Source organism: Rhinolophus sinicus, linkage group LG05 (genome assembly GCF_036562045.2).
Source record: "Rhinolophus sinicus isolate RSC01 linkage group LG05, ASM3656204v1, whole genome shotgun sequence".
NCBI classification, from domain to species: Eukaryota; Metazoa; Chordata; class Mammalia; order Chiroptera; family Rhinolophidae; genus Rhinolophus; species Rhinolophus sinicus.
In genome coordinates, this window is record NC_133755.1 from 29,744,522 (window position 1) to 29,765,365 (window position 20,844).

Below are 20,844 nucleotides of genomic sequence, written 5' to 3' on the forward strand. Positions count from 1 at the left end.
ATTTTATTCACTCACTCAGCAATATTTGTTGAACTATTTATTGTGTCGCAGGAGCTGAACCAGACCCTGTGGGGAATACAAAGAAGGATCAGAAATGGTCCCTGCCCACAGTGAACTTATACACAGAGCAGTCTTGTACCCCGACAACCTTTAACAAGAGTTGAAAGTGATAAATGTTTTAAGAGTGCTGTGAATATTCCACAAAGGGAGAGATTAAGTTCAGCGTCGGAAATGAGGGAATCTGAACTGGACTTTGAAGGATGGAGAGGAAATGGACCTGTGGAAATAAAGAGGGATTTCCAGACATAGGGAAAATCATGAGCAAAGACAAAACTGGAAAATTTTTAACAATCTCTTCTAGGTCATAGTAAAATAACTTTAATAAAGTTTCTAGGGATGGCAACAATTAGAAATGTAGAATTACAGAACCATAAGGAAGCTTAGAGAAACACTTTTGCAAATGAGGAAAGTGAGGCCCAGGGCGGGAAATGATTTACCCCAAATCAAACAGCTAGAGCCGGGTCTGGACCCTTTCCTTACTTGATGTGGTCCTTGATTGCTCTTGGGATTAAGTGCCTAGTTATGGGGTGAAGGTATTTCTATGAGTTGGACATAAAAGATTGGGTCAGAGTAGGGGAAGATCTAGACATATAAGTAATAGCTCTCAAGCTTAAAGCTATGAAACATCAGGAACTCTCAAAGCCTAGCTCTACTTGCAAAACAATCGGTTGGGGCTTCATGGGGTTCTACAGATTACTGTTAAAGACCAGACTTAGTTCCCTAGGATAAAACTTAGTAGATATGGTTTCTCCCCACACCCCTTTGCCTATTTCTTCCACTGCATATTGAGAAATCTAGGTAAATGAATGTCTCGTTTTCTCCTCATCTCAAAATATATCCTGGTCGGTTCAACAAATCCAAATGTAAAGTTTTGAGACAGACATTGCTAGGGCAGTATTGTTAATAATTAGTCAGGAAGATAAACTGTATTTTTGGCTAACTTGAGCTAAGTAAATATCAGGGGCTTTGGTGAATTACTACTTACCACATATTTTAGAAAACTTTTATTTATAGCTCTGTAAATGATCAGTTAAATAAACAAACATTTATTTGGTTCCTGAAGAATTTTTGTTCTTTCCCAAAGAGTCTTAAGATTTTATTCCAGATTTCTTTGGTATGACTTCAGTTATTTCAATATTTATAAGTCAGAAGGTAAAAAAGTTGCTTCTTCAGTGACTAAATAATGAAACAATTCCTGGAATCCTCTTCTTTGCAGTCTCATGCAGTCCTTCATTAAGATTCCTTTTTCAGTAAAAAAATTATTGCCATAGTCCAAAGTTAATGTGTGACCAAAAGGATAAGTGGACCAAAGAGCAATTTATAGTTAAGCCCTAAACTCAGAGCTGCACAGAAGCTTAAAACAAAAAGCTCCGGTCCATTTTCAGTAATTGAAAATTTTCAGTGTACAAACATACTTGTCTTCAAAATATACCAGTTTGAAAAATATTATAAATCTCCATTTTTCATTGCCTTCTAGATTTGTGACATTATTTCTAAGTGGGAACAGGCTTCCAAAGAACAGCAGCCTGGGAAATGGGAAGGTACGAGAACTGTTCGTCTAACTTATAAAAACAGGTGTGTAATACCAACGCCAAATGCCAAAGTAGGAGTATATACACTTATGTTCAAATTATGCACCTACTGAATAGGCTTACGTTATATTTATCTGTATATTTGTTTTTCTATAAATGGTAACTGTACTTCTGGAGGAATAAACTGCCACATAAAATTTTGTTTCTAATTCAGCCTTTTAATGTCATGAATAATTATATTTTATAAAAATTTGCATTTGGACAAAGATGAGAAGAAAATTATAGAAAAAATAGCTGCTGTCTTAGGGTGAATTTTCCACTTCAAAGTTTCCTTTACCACTATTATTTCATTTTTCATAAAGACTAAATACTCAAATACACTACTGAGATCTGTAGTAAGAAGACATATTTATGTTTACCCAAGACTTTTAGAAGTGATATACTCATTCATTCTCATTTTTTCATTACCTCTCTCTCTCTCTCTCTCTCTCTCTCTCTCTCTCTCTCTCTTCAATTAAAGCCAGGGACTTTGCTAGATGCTCTGGATAAAATAGTAATAAAAACAGACACAAACACAGTCCCTGATTTTGGGGAATTTATAGGCTAGTGGGAGAGACAGTTTTTAATCACACAATAACTCTAATGAATCTATAATTACACATTAAGTTCCCTGAAAGAAAAGAACGTGGTCTGTGAGAGCACGTAACTAGAAGCTGGACCCAGACTGGAGACATCGGGAGACTTCTTTGAGGAAATGATGCTTATGTCAAGGTCAGAAGAGGCCTGGGGGTCGGAGCATTGAAATGGATAGAAAAGAATGTTCAAAATCCTGTACAGGGAGGCTGTGCAGTATTTCAGGAATTGGGAAAAAGCCAGTGGGGCTGGAGTACATACCTTCTCAACAGATAAAATTTTAATACACTTTGGGATATGGTCAGAAAACAGATTTTCTTTCTCTCTGTCTCTTTTTATTTGAAATATTTTTTATTTAATTATAGTTGGTATATATTTAGTATATATTAGTTATGTTAGTTATATTAGTTATATTAGTTATAGTTTAGTTATGTAAATATTAGTTATATTTAGTATGTATTAGTTATATTAGTTTCAGGTGTACAATAGGAGGTGCGATCAAACTACAGTGAATGTTTAAATTTAAAAACATGTATTACAGTAAAAGACACATTGCTACTAATCCCCCTCAAAATATTCTATATAACATCTTTATCTGTTCATCTATCGAACGAAACTGAGGTTGCTTTCACATCTTGTTTTTTGTTTTTTTTTCAATGTCTTTTTTTTATCTAAGTATTAACAGAAGGTTGTACTTAATAAACAGTGTTCATTGACCAGGTCATATCAACTGTATCCTCCCCTGTCCCCCCAAAAAATGTAGCTTACTGGTTTTGTTGGGTTCTTATACCCCATAAAATAAGGAATCTAAGATATCAGACCAAGAGCCCTGTGGAATTATTGCTGTAGTACTGATTTCTTTCAGAGGCCTACTTTTTGAAGATAGTGATAGACCTGAAATTGGAACGTAGGAAGTAAAGCCACTATGTAACGTGAAGAAAGTACTAGGCTTTGATCCAGTTAAGGATTTCTTTTTCTAATAATCTATCCCACAAAAATACCCACATAAGTGGGCAAGAGTATTCCAGTATGTCCCAGTATTTTCTCTGCCATAGTGTGTAGAACAGTGAAAAATGAGTGTGTGTGTGGCGGGGGGGCGTGTGGTGCTCATAGTATGTTGATTAATAGGAGAGTGGTTAAATAAATATGGTGCATTCGTATTGTGGACTCCTCTCAGACAGTCACCCACCGGGAGAGACAGACACGAAATCTTAGCAATGTGATTAATGCTATTACAGAAACAGCCATCCACTGTGTTTTTAAACAGACTCCTTTGATCTGAATAATGGTAGTGTGAGCTATTGGAACTTCTCTATTCGGGGGCTCATGAGCTGTGGTGATTAGCAAGAGTCCTGAGAGCCTAAGAAGGTGACTATTAAGCTTTGGTATCCAAAGGTTTAAAAATCATGCTTTCCTCGCTATAAGGATTACTTAGATAACGGACGTAGAATCGACTCTGATCCTGGAGCAACCTGTTTCCACTAATGACAACCTTCATCTGTGGCCCTTTGGTGACTGGCAAGAGCAATGGACTGGAATATTTGTACCTTCCAGATGATTGTTTCAATTTTGTGATTGCTGGAGCCGTGGTCCTCAAAGTGGGGGTCCTGGACCTACAGCTTCAGTATCCCATGGAAACACATTAGAAATGCAAATTATTAACATCAGACCCAATGAGTCCATCTCTGGGGTAAGACCCAGGCGTCTGTGTTTTGAACAATTCTTATCCATGCTGCATTTTGAGAAGCACTGATCTAGAGGTCCTCATTGCTGCCCCCGTCTCTTGATCTTACCTGTTGTGGAAGGGAGCCAGCTGCTCTGACCTGACCTGCCATACATCTTTATGTAGAACGGGTTCAGGAATTCTCATTTCGTTCTGCTGGCACTACATGGAATTCCGTTCATGGCTAAGACTATTTCTATTAATGCATACTTTATGAATGTTTATTTAACACATACTGATTCCGCCTATGATGGCTACAGTTGAAACCAAAGTTAAATTTGGAAGAAATGGGGAAAGATGTCCTGAAAGACACAGATGAGAATAATGCTCCAAGGCTAGCAAACACCACTAGGAAGGACAAAGAGTCATGAATAACACATACCAAAGACTGCCTTGTTAAAAAAAAAAAAAAAAAAAAGCCTCACGACAATATCTTTGACATCAGGAAAAAAACACAACTCAACAAAAAGGTTTAATTTTTAACAGAAGTCTGAAATGCCTGGATAGCCGCAGCAATGAGAAAGGACTATATTTCTAAATATGGTCTTGCTTTGTGTATGTGTATAAATAACTTAGACAATGAGCCCTCATTTCCAGTGACACAGTCAGGAGGGGAACTGGCTGTGACCTATCGTGCAGCCACGGACTTGATTCTTCAGCTGTCAAGCAACAGTGTCATAAAAACTAAAACACCATCTCTCTTCATCATGGAATTTTTGTTTATATTTACTAAGTTATGGAATTTTAATTATTTAGATTCAGAGGTTAAATATGTAATTAACAGGTTTTGAACTTGTTCTCATAGATGACCATTTGGGAACTAATGTTTAAATTCTGTTGATATTTATGCTGATTATTTAATTTGGTTTCTTACCTCAAGCTTTTTTTTTTTTGCAAATAATTCCCATATTTAGCAGTTCTCACTACCATGTATTTATCCCTTCATGCAGTAAATATCTGTTCAGTGTCTGCCAGAGCCAGGCCTTGCTGAAGCACTGTGGATTCAACGGTGCATCAAATTCCCTACCCTTTAGAGTCTTACAATTTATAGGGAGACACAGACACGAAATCTTAGCAACGTGATTAATGCTGTTATAGGACCAGTATAGCAGAGTAGTGAAGAACTTGGGCCCTGGGAAGAAACTGCTTGGGTTTGAATCCTGGCTCCTCCATTCACTGTATGGCTTTGAGCAAGTCATTTACCATGTCTGTGCCTCATACGTTCTATGTGAAATGGAGATGAAAAAAGTACCTATCTCTCAGGTTTTCTGAAAGACTAAACGTCAGCAAATGTGAAGCTCTTGGGTCCGCGTCTGCCGTGTAGTAAATGTCCCATCCATATTCACTCATACCATGAATTTAACAGGGATGTGTACACACTGTTGTGGAACAGAGAGGAGGGCTTGCAGAGTGATGACTTCCAAGCAGATGACTTGAGGTGGTGGCCACTGAGACAGGAAGAGAACAGGGAAGGGTGGTAGCAGCTGCGATTTTAGTAGAGTGCTGTGAGCAGACCATGATGGACGGAGAGTGGAGGGAAGGGAAGTGTGTTGGGAAGGCAGGCTCTCAGTATGTTTACAAGATGATGAGAAAGGCGGCAGTAGGAAATAAATGCTCTGAGGAATGAAATATGGCGCTACTTAGAGGCACACAGAAAGATTATCCAGCAGTGCTGGGAGCTTTGCTGAATTTGGAACAGGGTTTGTGTCATGGTACTGGTCCACATAATGGTGAAATTTCCATCTCACAGTATTCAGCTTCCTGGGTGTCAGGTGAGGAGGTGGACATTTGGGACTACCCTGCTGGCTCACCTGTGCCCTGCCTGCTGTGATGGAGGCCCACTTTCTCTGCTTCAGGCCTCTTTAGGGTTGGGAACTGGTCGTATTGGGAGAGACCCAGATCCCATTCTCCTGCTGCCTTTCCAGTCAAGATCCATGGGTTTGATTTTCTGACTCCTTGATCATTTTTGTGACTCTTTAGTTCCTCTCCACATTCTCTCCAAATACCTGTATAGCTGTTAGAGCCCAAAGTGTTTCATTAGGGGCTTGAGCCTACGGTTCCTACGTGTTGTATTCCTATATAAGTGTCTGGGATTCGTTTTCCCTTTTTTGCTTATAGGACTTTGTTTTCCCTTCCCAGGTTAAATCTTATTGGCATGCCAGAAATGATAAAAAAATGCACATTAGCTCTTCTTGCCTGTAGCCATTTGTACATTTGGTTATTTTTTCCCCTCCTAACTGTATTACCAATCCAAACTTTTATTAAGAACCTTCCAGGGGTAACACTCAACTAAACTCTCATGGGTTACAGTGATGAATAAGACATAGTTCTTAACTTCAAGTGGAGAAAAGAAACTATGTATAAAAATTTTAGCAGGCCAAAAAGGGAGGGCTTTCCTCTTTATTCTCTTTGTTTCATAACATTTCACTTACATCATTCTGAATTTAGACTCTATTTCTGTTGCCCAGCCATATTCTTTTACCAGTTAACAACTTGTCATCATGCAGTCACAGATAAAAATGGGGCTTAGGAATTTATGTTTTACAAGAAACCATTCTGAATGGTTGCCCAGGCCAGTGATTCATAAGCTGGGGTAGGTGAAAAGAATTATCAGAATCATGGGGAAGAAGAGCTTTTCAAAATAAACTCCCCATGCTTCCCCTGCGATTCTGACTCGCTGCCCTCAGTCCCTGCTATTTGATATAACTACTGCGAGAGATTCTGTAACCGATGGCCGTGGGTCCTCTCCCTCAAGAGTATAGGGAGCAAAAGGCTAGAAGTCCAGTTATAGCCAATTGGGCACACACCTAAAACATACTGGACCTAAATCCCTCTTTTCCTGCCACTGTGTTGTCATGACAATATCCAGGTATCGCTTACCCACCCCACTGTCACAGCACTTACAGCACCCGTGCCTGATCTGCAGCCCGAAGTCAGACCCCTGAAATCTCACATATAAAGGAACAGCATAATGAATAAATAAAGAGGTCACTGAATTGACGAAGACTGGACAAACAAAAGCCATGCCGTATTTCCACAAGTAATAGTCAAATAACACGCAAGCAATTTTTGAGCTCCTAAAGCTGCTTATCAGAATGCCGTAACAAAGTCAAAACATTTAAATGTACAAATACTATCTTTTAGATTCCGAGAGAAAACTGCCCCCCCTCCAAAGTGATGCTGATTTTGAATTGAAACCTTCATTTCCTGTTCTCTGGTGTCTCCAAGATATTTAGGAAAGATCAGGAGTGTTTTGAAAACTGGGTTTTGAAGGGGCACATTAGTGTTCCCCACAAGAAAGGGCGTATTTAATTTTGCTCAGTGTCTTCATGTCCTTCCTCAGTAACCCTTCAGGATTTGGTATTTCAGGGCATAAAAAATAACACAGCATTCCTCAACCTCAACCTCAAAGCAGTTTTTCCTCAATTTGCTGAAAATGCTGTAGAGAACAGAAACAGAGTTCATTAACGGATAGTAATGGTCTAAGTTTGTATCACGTAGAGAACTGTGTTAGAACAACCCTTTCTTCCACTGTCAGAATTTCATTTAATGAAAAATTTCCTCTTTTTTTTACAGACTCTATTTCTCCATGCAAGCTCGTGGAGAAACTGATAGAGAAAAGTTGCTGTTAGTGTATCAGACAAATGACCAAATAATAAATGGACTTTTTCCTCTGAACAAGGACCTCGCATTAGAAATGGCAGCTCTTTTAGCTCAGGTAACTTCCATGTTATATGGAGTAGTATTTTGTAAAGACAAAAATACTAATTTCAACACGAACTAAATGTAGTAACACAATGTACCTTCAGTAATTCTTTAAATTCATTTTGCTATGATTAACACCTTAAAAATTACGCAGGCATTATAATTACAGTTTGACTCCAAATTGCTGACAATTGCAACGCTGTGGAATGGGACAGTATTCCATAAAGGGAACCTCGTTTCGTAATTATCTTGAAAGTATATCACCAGGCTTTGCGTTTGATAAAGGCGTTTGAGTGCACAGCTGTGGGGCTTAGGATGCCGTGTTGACATCGCTCAGGAATGTAACAGGAATCAGTCTTGTAAAAAGCTGAAGCACTTTCTTTTAGTTACTTATTGCATCAATTAGGATTAAGTTCAGGCTTGTATAAACACACACATGCAAATTAATAGTGACGATCAAAAGAGAAGTATATTTGTCTCTCACATAGAGAGACAGGCACACACATCTAACAAAGCCATTAGGGCCCAAGGCTTTATCTTGCTCTCCGTTCTCCTATCCCTAACATGCCATCCTGGAGATGTGCCAGAGCTCCAGCTATTACATCAGTCTTCCGGGCTTCAGGATGGAGGTAGGGCTCAGCAAGGGCATGTCCTCCCACCCTGGAGAAACTTCCCAGCAGTGACATAGAGCACTTCCACTTAGGTCTCTCTGGCCAAAACTTACATAGTCACATGGCCTTCCAACATACAAGAGAGACTGGAGAATGGAGGTTTAGATGGGCAGCAATGAGCTCAGACACATGCAAGGTTTTTACTTCTCAGAAAGGAGAGAAGGACCATCAGAGGCAACCCAAAGTCTTTACGACACCTGAGTCTTTGCACAGGTTAATTCACGGACAATGGAACAGCAACTCTGTGATAGGTCATCAGTTTGTAGCCTTCTCAGTTGGCACACCATCCCAGGACATCTTATTCATTCTCTTCATTTTATCTACCACCTACACCAAAGATCCCCCCAATTTTCTCTCCAGTTCATACTTCTTTCATGGGTTCCTTAAATTCACCATCTCAAGAACCGACCTAACTGTCTTCCCTCACGTTCAGTATTTTCACTGGGATACTCAGTCCCCAAAGCAGCTTCAGACCCAGCCCTCACCACTGACTCCGCCCCCTCTGCCCCCCCAACACACACCCATCACCGTGCCCACTGTACCTCTCAGACACATTTACTCTGCTCACTTGTCTTCATGCTGAGCGCTGTTGCTCCCACATCCTGACCATCATCACATCTGCCTGCGCACCTGTATCAGGCCTCTAACTAGTGTGTTTTCCTCTGGTCTGGTCCCCCACAAATGTATCCTCCATGCAGATGCTAAAGGGATTGTTCCAGTTATCTATTGTTGCATAACAAATGACGCCACGACTCAGTTACTTCAAACAATAACAGTTTGGGCGGGGATGTGTCAGGACAGCTTGTCTCTGCTGCGTATGACATCACCTGGCACAGCCTGAAGGCTGGTTTGGACTCTACAGCTGAGGGTTGGAATCATGTGACGGTTTGTTCACTCACCCGTCTGGTGGCTGATGGCACACCTGCGAGGGGTCTCCCCATGTGCTTCCTCACAGAATGGTGGTTGGGTGGCAAGAGCAATATCCTGAAAGAGATAAGAAGGGGAAGCTGCCATTTCCTTAAGGCCTGGGCCTGGAAACTGTCACGATGGCTTGTTATGCAGCACTAAGAAATGGGATGGAGATACAGCAAAAATGTGAATCTAGGCATGTCATTCCCATGTTTACATGGAAGGACTTTCATGCTCTAAACTCTGCCTACCTCTCCAGCCTTCTCTCTTAATACTCCCTACCTTGACTTATGCTCCAATAAAGCATACACTATGGTTCCCTACACTGTTCCCTGACTTGCATATGGTTCACTTTTTCTTATCTCTTAGGCTTTACTTGTCATCTCTACCCCCGTCCCTTGTTAACTTCTGCATATCCTTTAATTTTTCATCTTAGGTGTCATTTATTCCAAGAACACTTCTGGAATTCTGCCTGTGTGGGTTAAAGGTCCCTCTTGGGGTTTCTGTAATGTCCTGCATATATCTATTACCATGCTGATCTCAGTGGTTTATTACTGGTTTGTTTCTGCTCTGACCACTGACTGTGGCCTCGCTGAGGGCAAGGGCTGTCCCTACTCATCCTTATCGCTCGCCTAGTGCATCAACGCATGCATAATCCATTCTTCAGAAAGGTCTCGAAGGAGTGAACAGGGAATCATTTAGTTTACTTCTATAAAAATTTTATCGTCATCCAAAGTCTAAAGCATAGAACACAGTACTGTTTTCTTTCTGTAATTAGTGAAACGCTGAGGAAAGGAGGAATAGGTCCCATATTTTCTTGGAGATAGGATTAGGAATGATTTCCTATCATATGCTATTCTGGGCTTCAGTTCTCTAAAGGCACAGATTCTGTTAAAATCAGTCTCGTTTTTACTAAAATTTAAGTTAGTCTTCTCATTTTAACTTTTTATTTAGTCAAGAAAGCTTCTCCAAGGAAAATTATACTTTGGAGATAGGTACTTCTAACATTTTTTTAGGTGAATTTGAGGAAAGGCTAGAAAGATAAGACCATACACCTAGAAAATTCTGAACACATTGCCAACTAGAAAGTATAATCTCTCCAATATGTAGAAGGAAAATTAAATAATGCCTCTGATGACTTTTCCTCAGAGTAGTTTTGTGAAAAATAAATGAAATAAACTAAAGCGATGTGAGCCCTTTTAAAAAAAAGGAGTTATTTCTGTTGTCGATTTGAACATCTGTAGGTCCTTGTTGATATTCTCTCTCTTAATTAGGAAATCTTGGCGCTGACTGTTAGTTAGGTGTACATAGTGTCTGGTAAGGCATCATGTTGGTGTGAGGCATGTCGGGAATTATCTGAGTTGACTTTCAGTTATTCTCCAAACATTTGTTGTGTTCATTCTGTGCCACATAGTATGCCAATTACCAGAGAGGGGAGGCACTAAGCTTGGAGATAACACTATAGGGTTCCCTAAGAAGCAAGGTTACCTTGAACAGCCTACTATTTTTAAAACTATTGTTTGTCCAGCTGCCATATCCTTGGAGGCTAAATCCTGGTCTCAGGTTTCACAGGTAGCTGTGCTGAGTACTACCTGGCGGCAGGTGGGGACAATAAAAAGCTTGCTCTGGGAGAAGGATTTCAGTATGTTTGAAGAGAAGATGGACAACGTTTATTTGGTGTGAGGAAATTAGGAAGGTACCTGACTAGATAGGAGATAGGGATGACAACTGAACAGCAAAGCCAAGCCAGGAAACCAAGTGAGAGACAGGAAACCAAGAAAGTTATAAGAATAGACTGTAAGGATGAAGCTCACCTGAGGAATCTAGATAGTCACTGGTCAGATTAAGAGCTAAGACAAGGGAAGCCACAGCGGTCAGAATCTCAGAGGCTGAATGTGCTAACAGCTTACCCGGAGGCAGAAGGCCTTTTTGAAATGGAGACCTGGGACTTTCTATGAGACCATCCCAGTCTCGATGGAACCCTCCATCTGCTTTTTGGAGAGGGTTATAGATAATGATGTGAATGTTCTGTAGGACTCTCATCTGGATATCCCCCACCCCATCTTGCTCTTTGAGCCCTCCTCTGGTACCCTGTACAAGGCACTTACCACAGTTTATCATAAGTATTTGTTTATACTTCAGTCTCCCTACCAGACAGCAAACTCTTTGAGGATAGGAACTATGCTCAACTTTTCTTTCTCACGTCACTTAGCCCACTGCCTGACATGTAATGGGGGCTCAGTATAGGTTTGGGTGAATGAATGGGTGGTGAGTGAATAGAGAGATGGATGGTGGGTTGTTGGATGGGTGGGCAGGGAATGGCATCTTTGTAGCCTGTTACTAGAGAGAAGGATTGAACATTCTTTCATTCAGTGAGAAAGGGGCTCTATTCCCAGGAATATCAGAATAATAAACTGAGGGGATGAATACAGTAACATTTATGGAGAAAACCTAGGAGAAAGGAATGAGAATATAGTTCTTGCTCCCATTATATTCAGTAAAGACCCTTAAAAAGTCCAAGTAACACTTTTATGAGATTTCTCTTATCTTTACAACTTTTGTTGTCTTTCATTTTTAACTTCTATTTTGCTTAATTATCAATTAAAATAATACCTTAAAATGAAAATTGTTTTCCTGTGCTATCATAGGCAATAATAGAGCAGTGTGTTCTTTAGCAAATACTACTAGATGGTGATAGTAACCTAAGTTGGTGAATGCAGAAACAGAACTGAAATGTTTGTTATAGATGTTTTTCAAAATTCGCATGCAAGTGTACCTCAGATTTTAATAATAGTACTTACATATGATTATACATTCCGTAATCACACAATCATGACAAGCTGATGTATCTGTTATGTGTTATAGAGAATGTTTATTAAGAATAAAGCTGATTTTCTTTTTAAAAAGTCTTTTCAATATCCTGTATTTTCTCTTTTTCGGATTTCCAATTAGGTAGAGATTGGAGATTTTGAAAGACCTTTTTCAACTCCAGCAGGGCACGTGACTAATCAGTGCAAAGCAAATCAAACTCTAAAACAAGTGATAGAGAAATTTTATCCTAAAAGGTATAGAGATGACTCCTCTGAAGAACAGTTAAGGTAAGGAACTACTTGCAGCCCTTTAAAGGCAAAGCCACACTTGTTTTTGGTGATATTTTCCTGTTGTACATGACCTTTTTTTCAAGACCTTTAAATAGTGTTGAATCCCAAGAGGTTTATTTAAGCTGGACCTAGAAACTTTAGAATCTAGGCTTAAAATTTTTTTAATGAAAAAGAAAACTTACTTTAATTTAGAAGATCTGCTTTTCATTTGATCATATTCATTCTTGTCTAAATTAATCCTGCTAATAAATAAAAGAAAAAACTGGCCAGTCGTATCTTTAATTTTATGAAGTGTTTACCAATTTTTAATTTTTTTACCTCTTAGGATATTACACTATAAACAAATTGGACTAAAAATAAACTATCTTCTCACATAAAGTATTTTAATATAAAGTTTTTTTATTAAACTCAACTAATTTGAAATTTTGATTTTTGAGAGCATATAAAGAAAAGCTATAGATAAAACATAGGGGCAAATCCGATTCACCATAATTTTTTTCAAAATAGAAACATTTGAGATCAGTCTTTAGTCTATGTAAATTAAGTGACTGTCTTCGTGACTTATTTAAGAGGTGTCTCCTGCATCCACCACCTCTCCAAGCCAGGACTGGTAGTGCCTAAAATTCCACTGTTAGGGATTCATTCTTTGGTCTCGACTTCTTGTGCTTTTCCTTAGAAGTGAAAGTTATTCCCATGAGAAATTAAACTAATTTACACTAAAGCTTGATGTTAGCTGATCAGATTTTTTAAAATGTACCTGAAGTTGGTGGTAATAGGAAACCTATGTCGTATTGAGAGCCCTAATACTGAGAATTTGGTGAAAGGAATGCTACAAAGAGGACAATGGGTGGCCAGTGGAGAGATGAGAGGGACAAAATAACAGCCTCACTTAGTTATGCCTAGGTCCCATTTGTGCCTAGGATTGGATTAAGGAGGATGATGCACTGTTTATGTTGTTTGCTTTTGTGTTTTTGTTTTTGGTCTTTTTTTAGGCAGCTTTGCCAGCGACTGTCAACCAGATGGATGGCCCTCCGGGGTCACAGTGCTGCCGACTGTGTTCGAATTTATTTGACAGTAGCCAGGAAGTGGCCGTTCTTTGGTGCCAAGTTGTTTCTTGCAAAAGTAAGAAAGAATGGAGAGACTATTCAGTCAAATAAAACAGTGGTAACAGTAAACCCAGGTTTATATGTTCGGCTTTTAAAAAGAAAATAAGAAAATTCCCAACAATTTAAAGAAAACAATAAAGGGGCACTAAGGAAAGGGCAGGAAAGCCATCAGCTTCTCTATCTTTTCCCCTCTGCTCCACGTTCCCCTGTCATAAATCATTTCTTACACTCATTAGACTCATCATTAGACTGAAAACAACAGCTGAATTCTGCTTTCTTCTCTCCATTCATTCATCCATTCACTCATTTACTCTTTCATTCATTTTCTCATTTAGTTAGCATCTATTGAGTTCTGTTTGTCAAACACTGAGCTAAGTTCTAGCAATACACAGCCCATGGTTCCAAATGGGTTGTACTCAACCTTCCAGGAACTCACAGTCCAGTGTCGCAGTAGGCCTGGAAACACCCACTGTGTTGTGAATATGGCTAAGAGTGCTGCAGAAACAGTGAGGATGGAGAGACGAACCCTGCCGGGGTGTAGATGAAGTAGCTCATCCAAGTGCACATGTTAATTAATGGTAGTTTGGGGTCTCAAACCCAGGTCCCCTCATATCAGAGTCACTGCTGTTTCCATTATACCACAGGCCTCCTCTCTAAAAAAAATATTTAATAAGCTGTTGTTTCAAATGTTGCATTGCCTTTAGGCTGAAAAATATCTTTAATTTTGCTTAGCATTTATGATAGAGTGTATTTTCACCTCTTCATAGCCCATAACTCCATCATCGCTTGGAAATACTTTCCTGTGGCTGGCTGTACATGAGGATGGTTTAAGCATCTTAGAATACAACTCCATGGTAAGATTAAATCCTAAAGTTCTGCATTGAGTCAACTATTTAACATTGCTCAGTGTGCCGTAAACAGAGGGTAATGATACCTTAATCTGATTTTTCTCATACACAGAAAACATTCTTCCTAATACTATATAATATATAATGATGACCACAACTAATCTTTTAAAACAAGATAGACAGGTTATATACAGGCATACCGCGGAGAGACTGTGCGCTTGGTTCCAGACCACTGCAATAAAGCGAATATCACAATAAAGCAAGCCACTCGAATTTTTTGGTTTCGCAGTGCATATAAAAGTTGTGTTTACACTACACTGTAATCTATAAAGTGTACAGTAGCACTGTGTAAAAAAAAATTGTGCATACCTTAATTAATACTTTATTGTTAAAATGCTAACCATGATGTGAGCCTTCAGCAAGTCATAATCGTTTTGCTGGTGCAGGGTTTCACCTTTAATTGGTAAAAAAAAAAGCAATATCTGTGAGGCACAATAAAATGAGGTATGCCTGTATCAGGTATGAGAAAAATATGAAGATACCATGACTAAATTGCAATCATAGTTGTATTCATGAAATAACTATTCATTTATAGTTTAGGAAGATGGTTTCCAGTGTAAAATGAAAATCTTTAAAATAATATTAAAGTAGAAACTTTCATTACCAAAGTTTAAGTTCAGTTTCACTAAAGCTTCTATAACAATTTCTATCATTTCCCTTAATACCATTTATCAGTTCACCTGTACACATACAGTATCTTAGAGCTTTTTACATGATTAAATATAAAGTCCAACTATGCTTTCTATATGTTCATTTACCTGAAATGTACTTTATTTTCTGTAATATTTCACGTCATATTGCTTAGCAAACATTTTATTCTTTTTGTTTTGTTTTGTTTTTTTCTCTAACCTGGAGGGCAGCAATTGCTAAATTCACCTGGTAGGTGTAAGGCTCTTCTACCTGTGGGTCGTCAGGGATCACTGAGAATGTTTTGGAAAGCAAACTATCCCTTAGTGTTATAGTAACTGTTTCTCCTTATCATTGCTAAAACACTTTTTTTAAGTTTTAAGTTTATACTTTTGAATGCCTCCTATTTCTTGAATGGATAACTTGAAAATAGATGATCAAATTAGTGATCTAAAGTCAACAGAAAATTGTACACTCGTATGAGGTTACCTTAGCTAAGTAAAACGGTTGCCTAGATCCTGGGAGACAGACGTACAGGCCTGGAGGTTCATAGACACTGATAGGCTGTAGCTCCTGAGGCATTTAGTGCTGGAATGGTCTTGCAAGTTAATCATTAGATGTGCAGATTCCTTTACTTTTAGGCGGTATATCTTTGAATTATATTTTAAAACTTGTCTTAGCAACGCACTGTGGAAAATATTGGCTACATGTATGACAAAGGGTTCATATCCTTTATAAACATGGATGTCTTATGAAACAATAAGGAAATGATGAACACACCAATAGACACATGGGCCAAGGCAATTCACGGATGAAACACAAATTTTCAATAAATGTATTTTAAAATGTTAATGTTACTACTAATCAAATAAATTCAATTTAAAACAGTGAGATTCTATTTTTCACCCGTCATGTTGGCAGAGATTCAAAAGAATGATGATACCCAGTGTTAGCAAGACTGTGGTGCAGGGAATGTAAATGGGTATAACCTTTCTGAGGAGAGTTTGGGAATATTCTCAAAATTGTCCTTACTTTTCTGAGGTAGCAATCCCAGTTGTTGAGGTCTATAACCAAAGAAATAATTATGTATGTGTATTATGAAATATATTGAAATATATGCACTGGAGTATTGCTTAAGATAGTAACAAATAAAAATGACTTAAATATCCTGCAGTAGGAGTTTAGTTAAATAAATAAAAAATTGTCTATCAAGTCATTTAAATGATGTTATACAAGTACATTTGTTGTCATGGAAAGAGTTTCACAGTATGTTATTAAGTTAAAAAAAGAAGCAGCATGCATGATACTGTTTCTGTTTGTGTATATCAAAATCTGTATATCAGGGTGAAACGTATATATTTGCCAATATTTGACCATTTTTTTACCTTAAAAATGATCAGTTTCATATGGTTCAACCTAGTGTGTGTGGTGCGTGTGTGCGTGTGTGTGTGTATCTTAAAGGATATATTCAAAAATATTAACAGTGGTTTTCCATTGGCTGCTGGAATGTAGATACTTTTTATTTTCCTCTTGTATTTTCTCATTTTCCTGCAGTGAGTTATTTGTTTCAGAATCAAAATGTATTTTAAATATAAAGGTAAATGATGCCTAAATAAAATTACTACCCTAGTATCTATTTTGGATCATAATAAATTTGATTTGAGAAAATAACTTTTGCATTATATCATAATTAATATCAGCATTTTAATGGAGATATGTTATTAACCATTTCTCCTCTTTCTTTGAAAATAAAGAGCATATAACATATTTACTTCTTCTCTTTGAAGAGGTTAGTAGTCAGCTATGTGTACAAGAGTCTAATGACGTTTGGAGGATATCAAGATGATTTTATGATCGTCATTAACAATACACATTCAAAGGACAAGCCAACAGAGAAATTACTTTTTGCCATGGCAAAACCCAAGGTGAGTAGAGCAGCCTTTTCACCAACTTTTTTATACTAGTTTCTTTCTACTAAAACATTTATTGCGCAAAGACTAAGTGCCAGATGGAAATACAGACAGTCTTAGGTCCAAATTTGGGCTTAACCTCACCTTTCTACAGTCTTGGTTTCTTCATCTAAAAAAAACGGTATAATGCTACCTTTGTTTGTTTGTTTGTTTGAGAATTAAATGAAGGAATTGCAAAGTATTTAGCCCAGTGCCTGCTATACAGAAAGTTCAACGTGGCCTTGGTGTAGGTCGTCGTTGTCAGGCACTTTATATATGTTATCATATTTACTTGGAGTAATTCACTTTATGGACTCATTAGTGGGGAGACTGAGGTTTTATAACCCAAATGTACTTGTTTCTTTACTATTTTTAGCAAACTGCCTAGTTTTACTGTTTCTAACTAAAAGCAATAAATAAAATAAATAAAATTGCATCCTAATATATAATTGCAATTTTAGTGAAAAGAATGAGAACTTGATTTTTCTAAAACTTTAACTCAAAATTGTCATCTAAAAGAGACTAGTGCTTTAGAATCTGAAGCTTTTAAAAAATGGTGGATATCTTTCATATTTAAATCTATACTTAAGTGAAAGCAGATAGTAAGTGTGCACTCAGTACTTTAGTTTAAATAGAGTTGATATAATATACTGAATTTTTTGGGATTGTTAAACTGTAGTTGACATACCACATCACATTAGTTTTAGGTGTAAGATACAGTGGCTCAACACCTATTTACCTTATGAAGTGAACACCATGATAAGTCTAGTAACCATCTGTCACCATAGAAAATTATTTATTGTATTCCCTATGCTGTACATTACATCCCTGTGACTTATTTATTTTGCAACTAGAAGTTTGTACCTCTCAATCCCCTTCACCTTTTTCTCCCTTTCCCTTACTTCCCTGCCTTCTGGCAATCATGTTTGGTCTCTGTATCTATATGTGTGTTTGTTTTGTTTTGTTTGTGTTGTTTTTTAGATCCTGCATATAAGTGAAATCATTTGTCTTTCTCTGTCTGACTTATTTCACTTAGCATAATACCCTCTAAGTGCATCTTAATTCACATATTCACAGTGTGGTTTTAAGATATCTGATGAAGTTATGCTACTGACTGTCAACATGTTCTAATAGTGCCACTAAGTTGGATTGTTTTTTAAGAATCTGGTTCTGCTGGTTTAAGTAATGAAAAAACAGGTGAGTGGCCTGATGGTGCTGAACATGTAAATACTTCATTGTTTAATCTGCAGAGAAGGGAATTCTGGTAGCCTGGGTGCTTGCAACTGTAGACCACCTGTGGCCAGCCCGCTTCTCAGGAGCCTAACAATTCTATTTTTCTTGTTTTAGATTCTTGAAATCACTCTTTTGATCGCCAGTTACATAAACAACTTCCATCAGCAAAAGGCGGCATTTCACCACCTCTCTGCTCCAGCGCTGCTCTCAGCTGGGACTGGGGGACCCCAAGGCAGAATGGTGGGAAGCCAGCCCCTTCTGTCAAGCAGCAGACCAACCAAAGGCCCCACTCTACTCTGAAAGCTTGGGGACCTGAACATTCATTCCCTGTCCCCAAGTAATGGCTGTATCAGCTCCAAATAAGTGCATTTACATCCTGGCAATATGGCACCCACACACTAGTATTCCAAACTTTAAAAATAAGGGGTGGGGGTTACTCACTTTTAATTAATTCATAAATATTCAAATGAATGCTAATAGTAAACCATAAACACAAAATTTGCCCACACACTGATTTTCTTAGATTAAATGGGTTAGAATTTGTCTTTGTTTTCATCTCCCTTCTCCCTTGCCATCAGACACATCATGCAATATAGTTTGTCTGGTTGTTTTTTTTTTCTTTTGTAAAAAAATATTCTGGCAATCTTTAAAAAGGGAGATTCCAAACTCTCATTTGGCAAACCAGTTGATATTAGGAAACGCTCACTGCCAAAAAAACTAAGGACTATAATTAAATGTGCTTTTAATTAATGATATGGTGTTTGGAAAGAAAAAGAGTACCCAGTATAAGAAACAGCTGCAGGGTAGTGTTTATGGGTAAACTTTTAGAGCAAGTACAGTAAATCTTTTGGCTCTGTGAATCATTGTGTGAGAAAACAGGACTTAGGTAAGCAGAATCTCCTATGTGGTATCAGAAAGCATAATCTGTCACCTTTTCAGATAACTGGAGTGTAAAATTTAAAACAAGACAGTGATTCCTGATATTCCTTCGTTGTCAACATAGCCTGAATTCACTGGAATAGTGCCTGCATTTCATTGCATTTGGTGCTGGGTTATCTTGACCTTGCTTTGTTAAATAGTAATATCTTTGAAAACAAAGACAATTCTTAAGGCTTTGCTTCCTACAGTCCTTTTTAACTGTAGTTCGAAAATAAATTCCCAGAAATATTTTTTAAAGAAAAGAGAAAGTAATATTTCTGTCAAAGGAGGTAAAATTTTAGTTGAAAAGAGTCTAGAAATATATTACTTTACTAAGTTACATAAGTGATCAGTAAATTCCAGCATGATTCAGAACAAAGTAATTGGTATTCATGATTAAAATGAAACTGTGATAAGACATGAAAATTATATTATAAAAATGTTTAATTGCAACAGCAATCATGAGTATACTTAAATCTTATTTATGTATAGAATATTGTATTTATTTTGGGGACATATTTATCACTTTGTGTATGGTATTTTTTTAAACCAGTTTGGAAAAAAAAATGGTAGCTGCTGAATTAATTTGTTGGCAGAGCCTTCATGTTTCTTTTGCTGCTTTCTCCCTATGGCAATATACTGTTCTCACACTAAGCCTTTTGAGAATGTTCTATCCCATATTAGTTAGCATCCATAGAAAAGGCAGAGCCGAGAAATGCACTGCTAAAGTAAGATGTTGCTTTATTGGTAATGACAAAAAAAAACAAAAACAAAAAACCCATACAAATAGATTTCCATGTACTATTTCCCCTAAATCTTTTGAGTCACAACCACTCACTGCGTAAGCAAATTAGTTTTTGAGAATAAACTGGTTACAAATTTGGGATGAGTCTCAGGAGGCTCTTGGCTGGGATACAATAGAGTATCTAAGTTCCCAGAAAACCATTTAAAAATCATTAGTTGGTGAGCCAGAGGCTTGGCAGAGCTGTTACATATGTGTGAGGACTTTATTCTCAGGCAATCACTAGGTCACCATTTGGTAAGCCCCCAGCCCCTCATCTCTTCTTATTTAAACAAGTAGTGAAGGCTTAGCTTAAACCGTAGTACCCTAGACTTGGCATGTATTTTTGATAGAGCAGAGGTAAAATATTTTGATGGAAAGAAATCAATTTTCTGTAACTGATGATGTGAAAATTTTATTTTCTGGGAAATTACTTATATAACCATTTAAAAAATTCAAAGTATGTTATTATGATTGGTTACAAGAGAATAATGTTACATGTTTAATTGTAATATTTGTCTCCTATCATTTTCTTCCCTTTCAATCATAATAAATGATTTACAAAACCCATTTTGAGCATTATCTTTTGAATAATCTTCAAGAAATACCTAATGTTTTCATTGTCAAAGCTGAGGTGTACTACTAGTGAAAATGGTAGTTATTCCCTCTTTCTCTTGCATTCATGCTTTGTCTTCAGTGTTGCTGTGTTTTATCCATATAAAAAGAAGCTGTTTGGGCAAATTGCAATTTTAATACCTATGTATGTATGCCTATTGACACATATACAATATGTATAAATCATGGGGTCCTCCCATGATTTCATACTAAGCTCCTGAAGGGAGTTTATTTCATACAGGTGAATTGAGTGGATTGTTTTCTAAAAATTTATTTTAAATGGCTCTGAGTTTGTATGCGTGGGTCCTTAAATACTGCCGCAGCTTGAAAATGAATTTAACTCTCAATTTACAAGAAAAGTTGGTCACAACTT

General features: G+C 37.6%; 1 protein-coding gene across 6 annotated transcripts in view; it reads left to right on the plus strand.

Moving 5' to 3' along the window:
- The window catches only part of PLEKHH2 (pleckstrin homology, MyTH4 and FERM domain containing H2), a 91,972-nt gene extending 71,546 nt beyond the window's left edge, over positions 1–20,426 (plus strand). For 5 of the 6 annotated variants that reach the window (XM_074331932.1, XM_019748641.2, XM_074331934.1 and 2 more), the window contains 7 exons: positions 1,538–1,635; positions 7,525–7,666; positions 12,186–12,331; positions 13,327–13,456; positions 14,208–14,294; positions 16,763–16,900; positions 18,272–20,426. In XM_074331932.1, coding sequence (XP_074188033.1) covers positions 1,538–1,635; positions 7,525–7,666; positions 12,186–12,331; positions 13,327–13,456; positions 14,208–14,294; positions 16,763–16,900; positions 18,272–18,457 — 927 coding nt within the window. In that variant the 3' untranslated portion in view covers positions 18,458–20,426. Of the gene's footprint in view, positions 1–1,537; positions 1,636–7,524; positions 7,667–12,185; positions 12,332–13,326; positions 13,457–14,207; positions 14,295–16,762; positions 16,901–18,271 lie in introns of those variants that run through there. The other variant, XR_012496328.1, reaches the window with a different exon arrangement.
- The last annotated feature ends 418 nt before the right edge of the window (positions 20,427–20,844 follow it).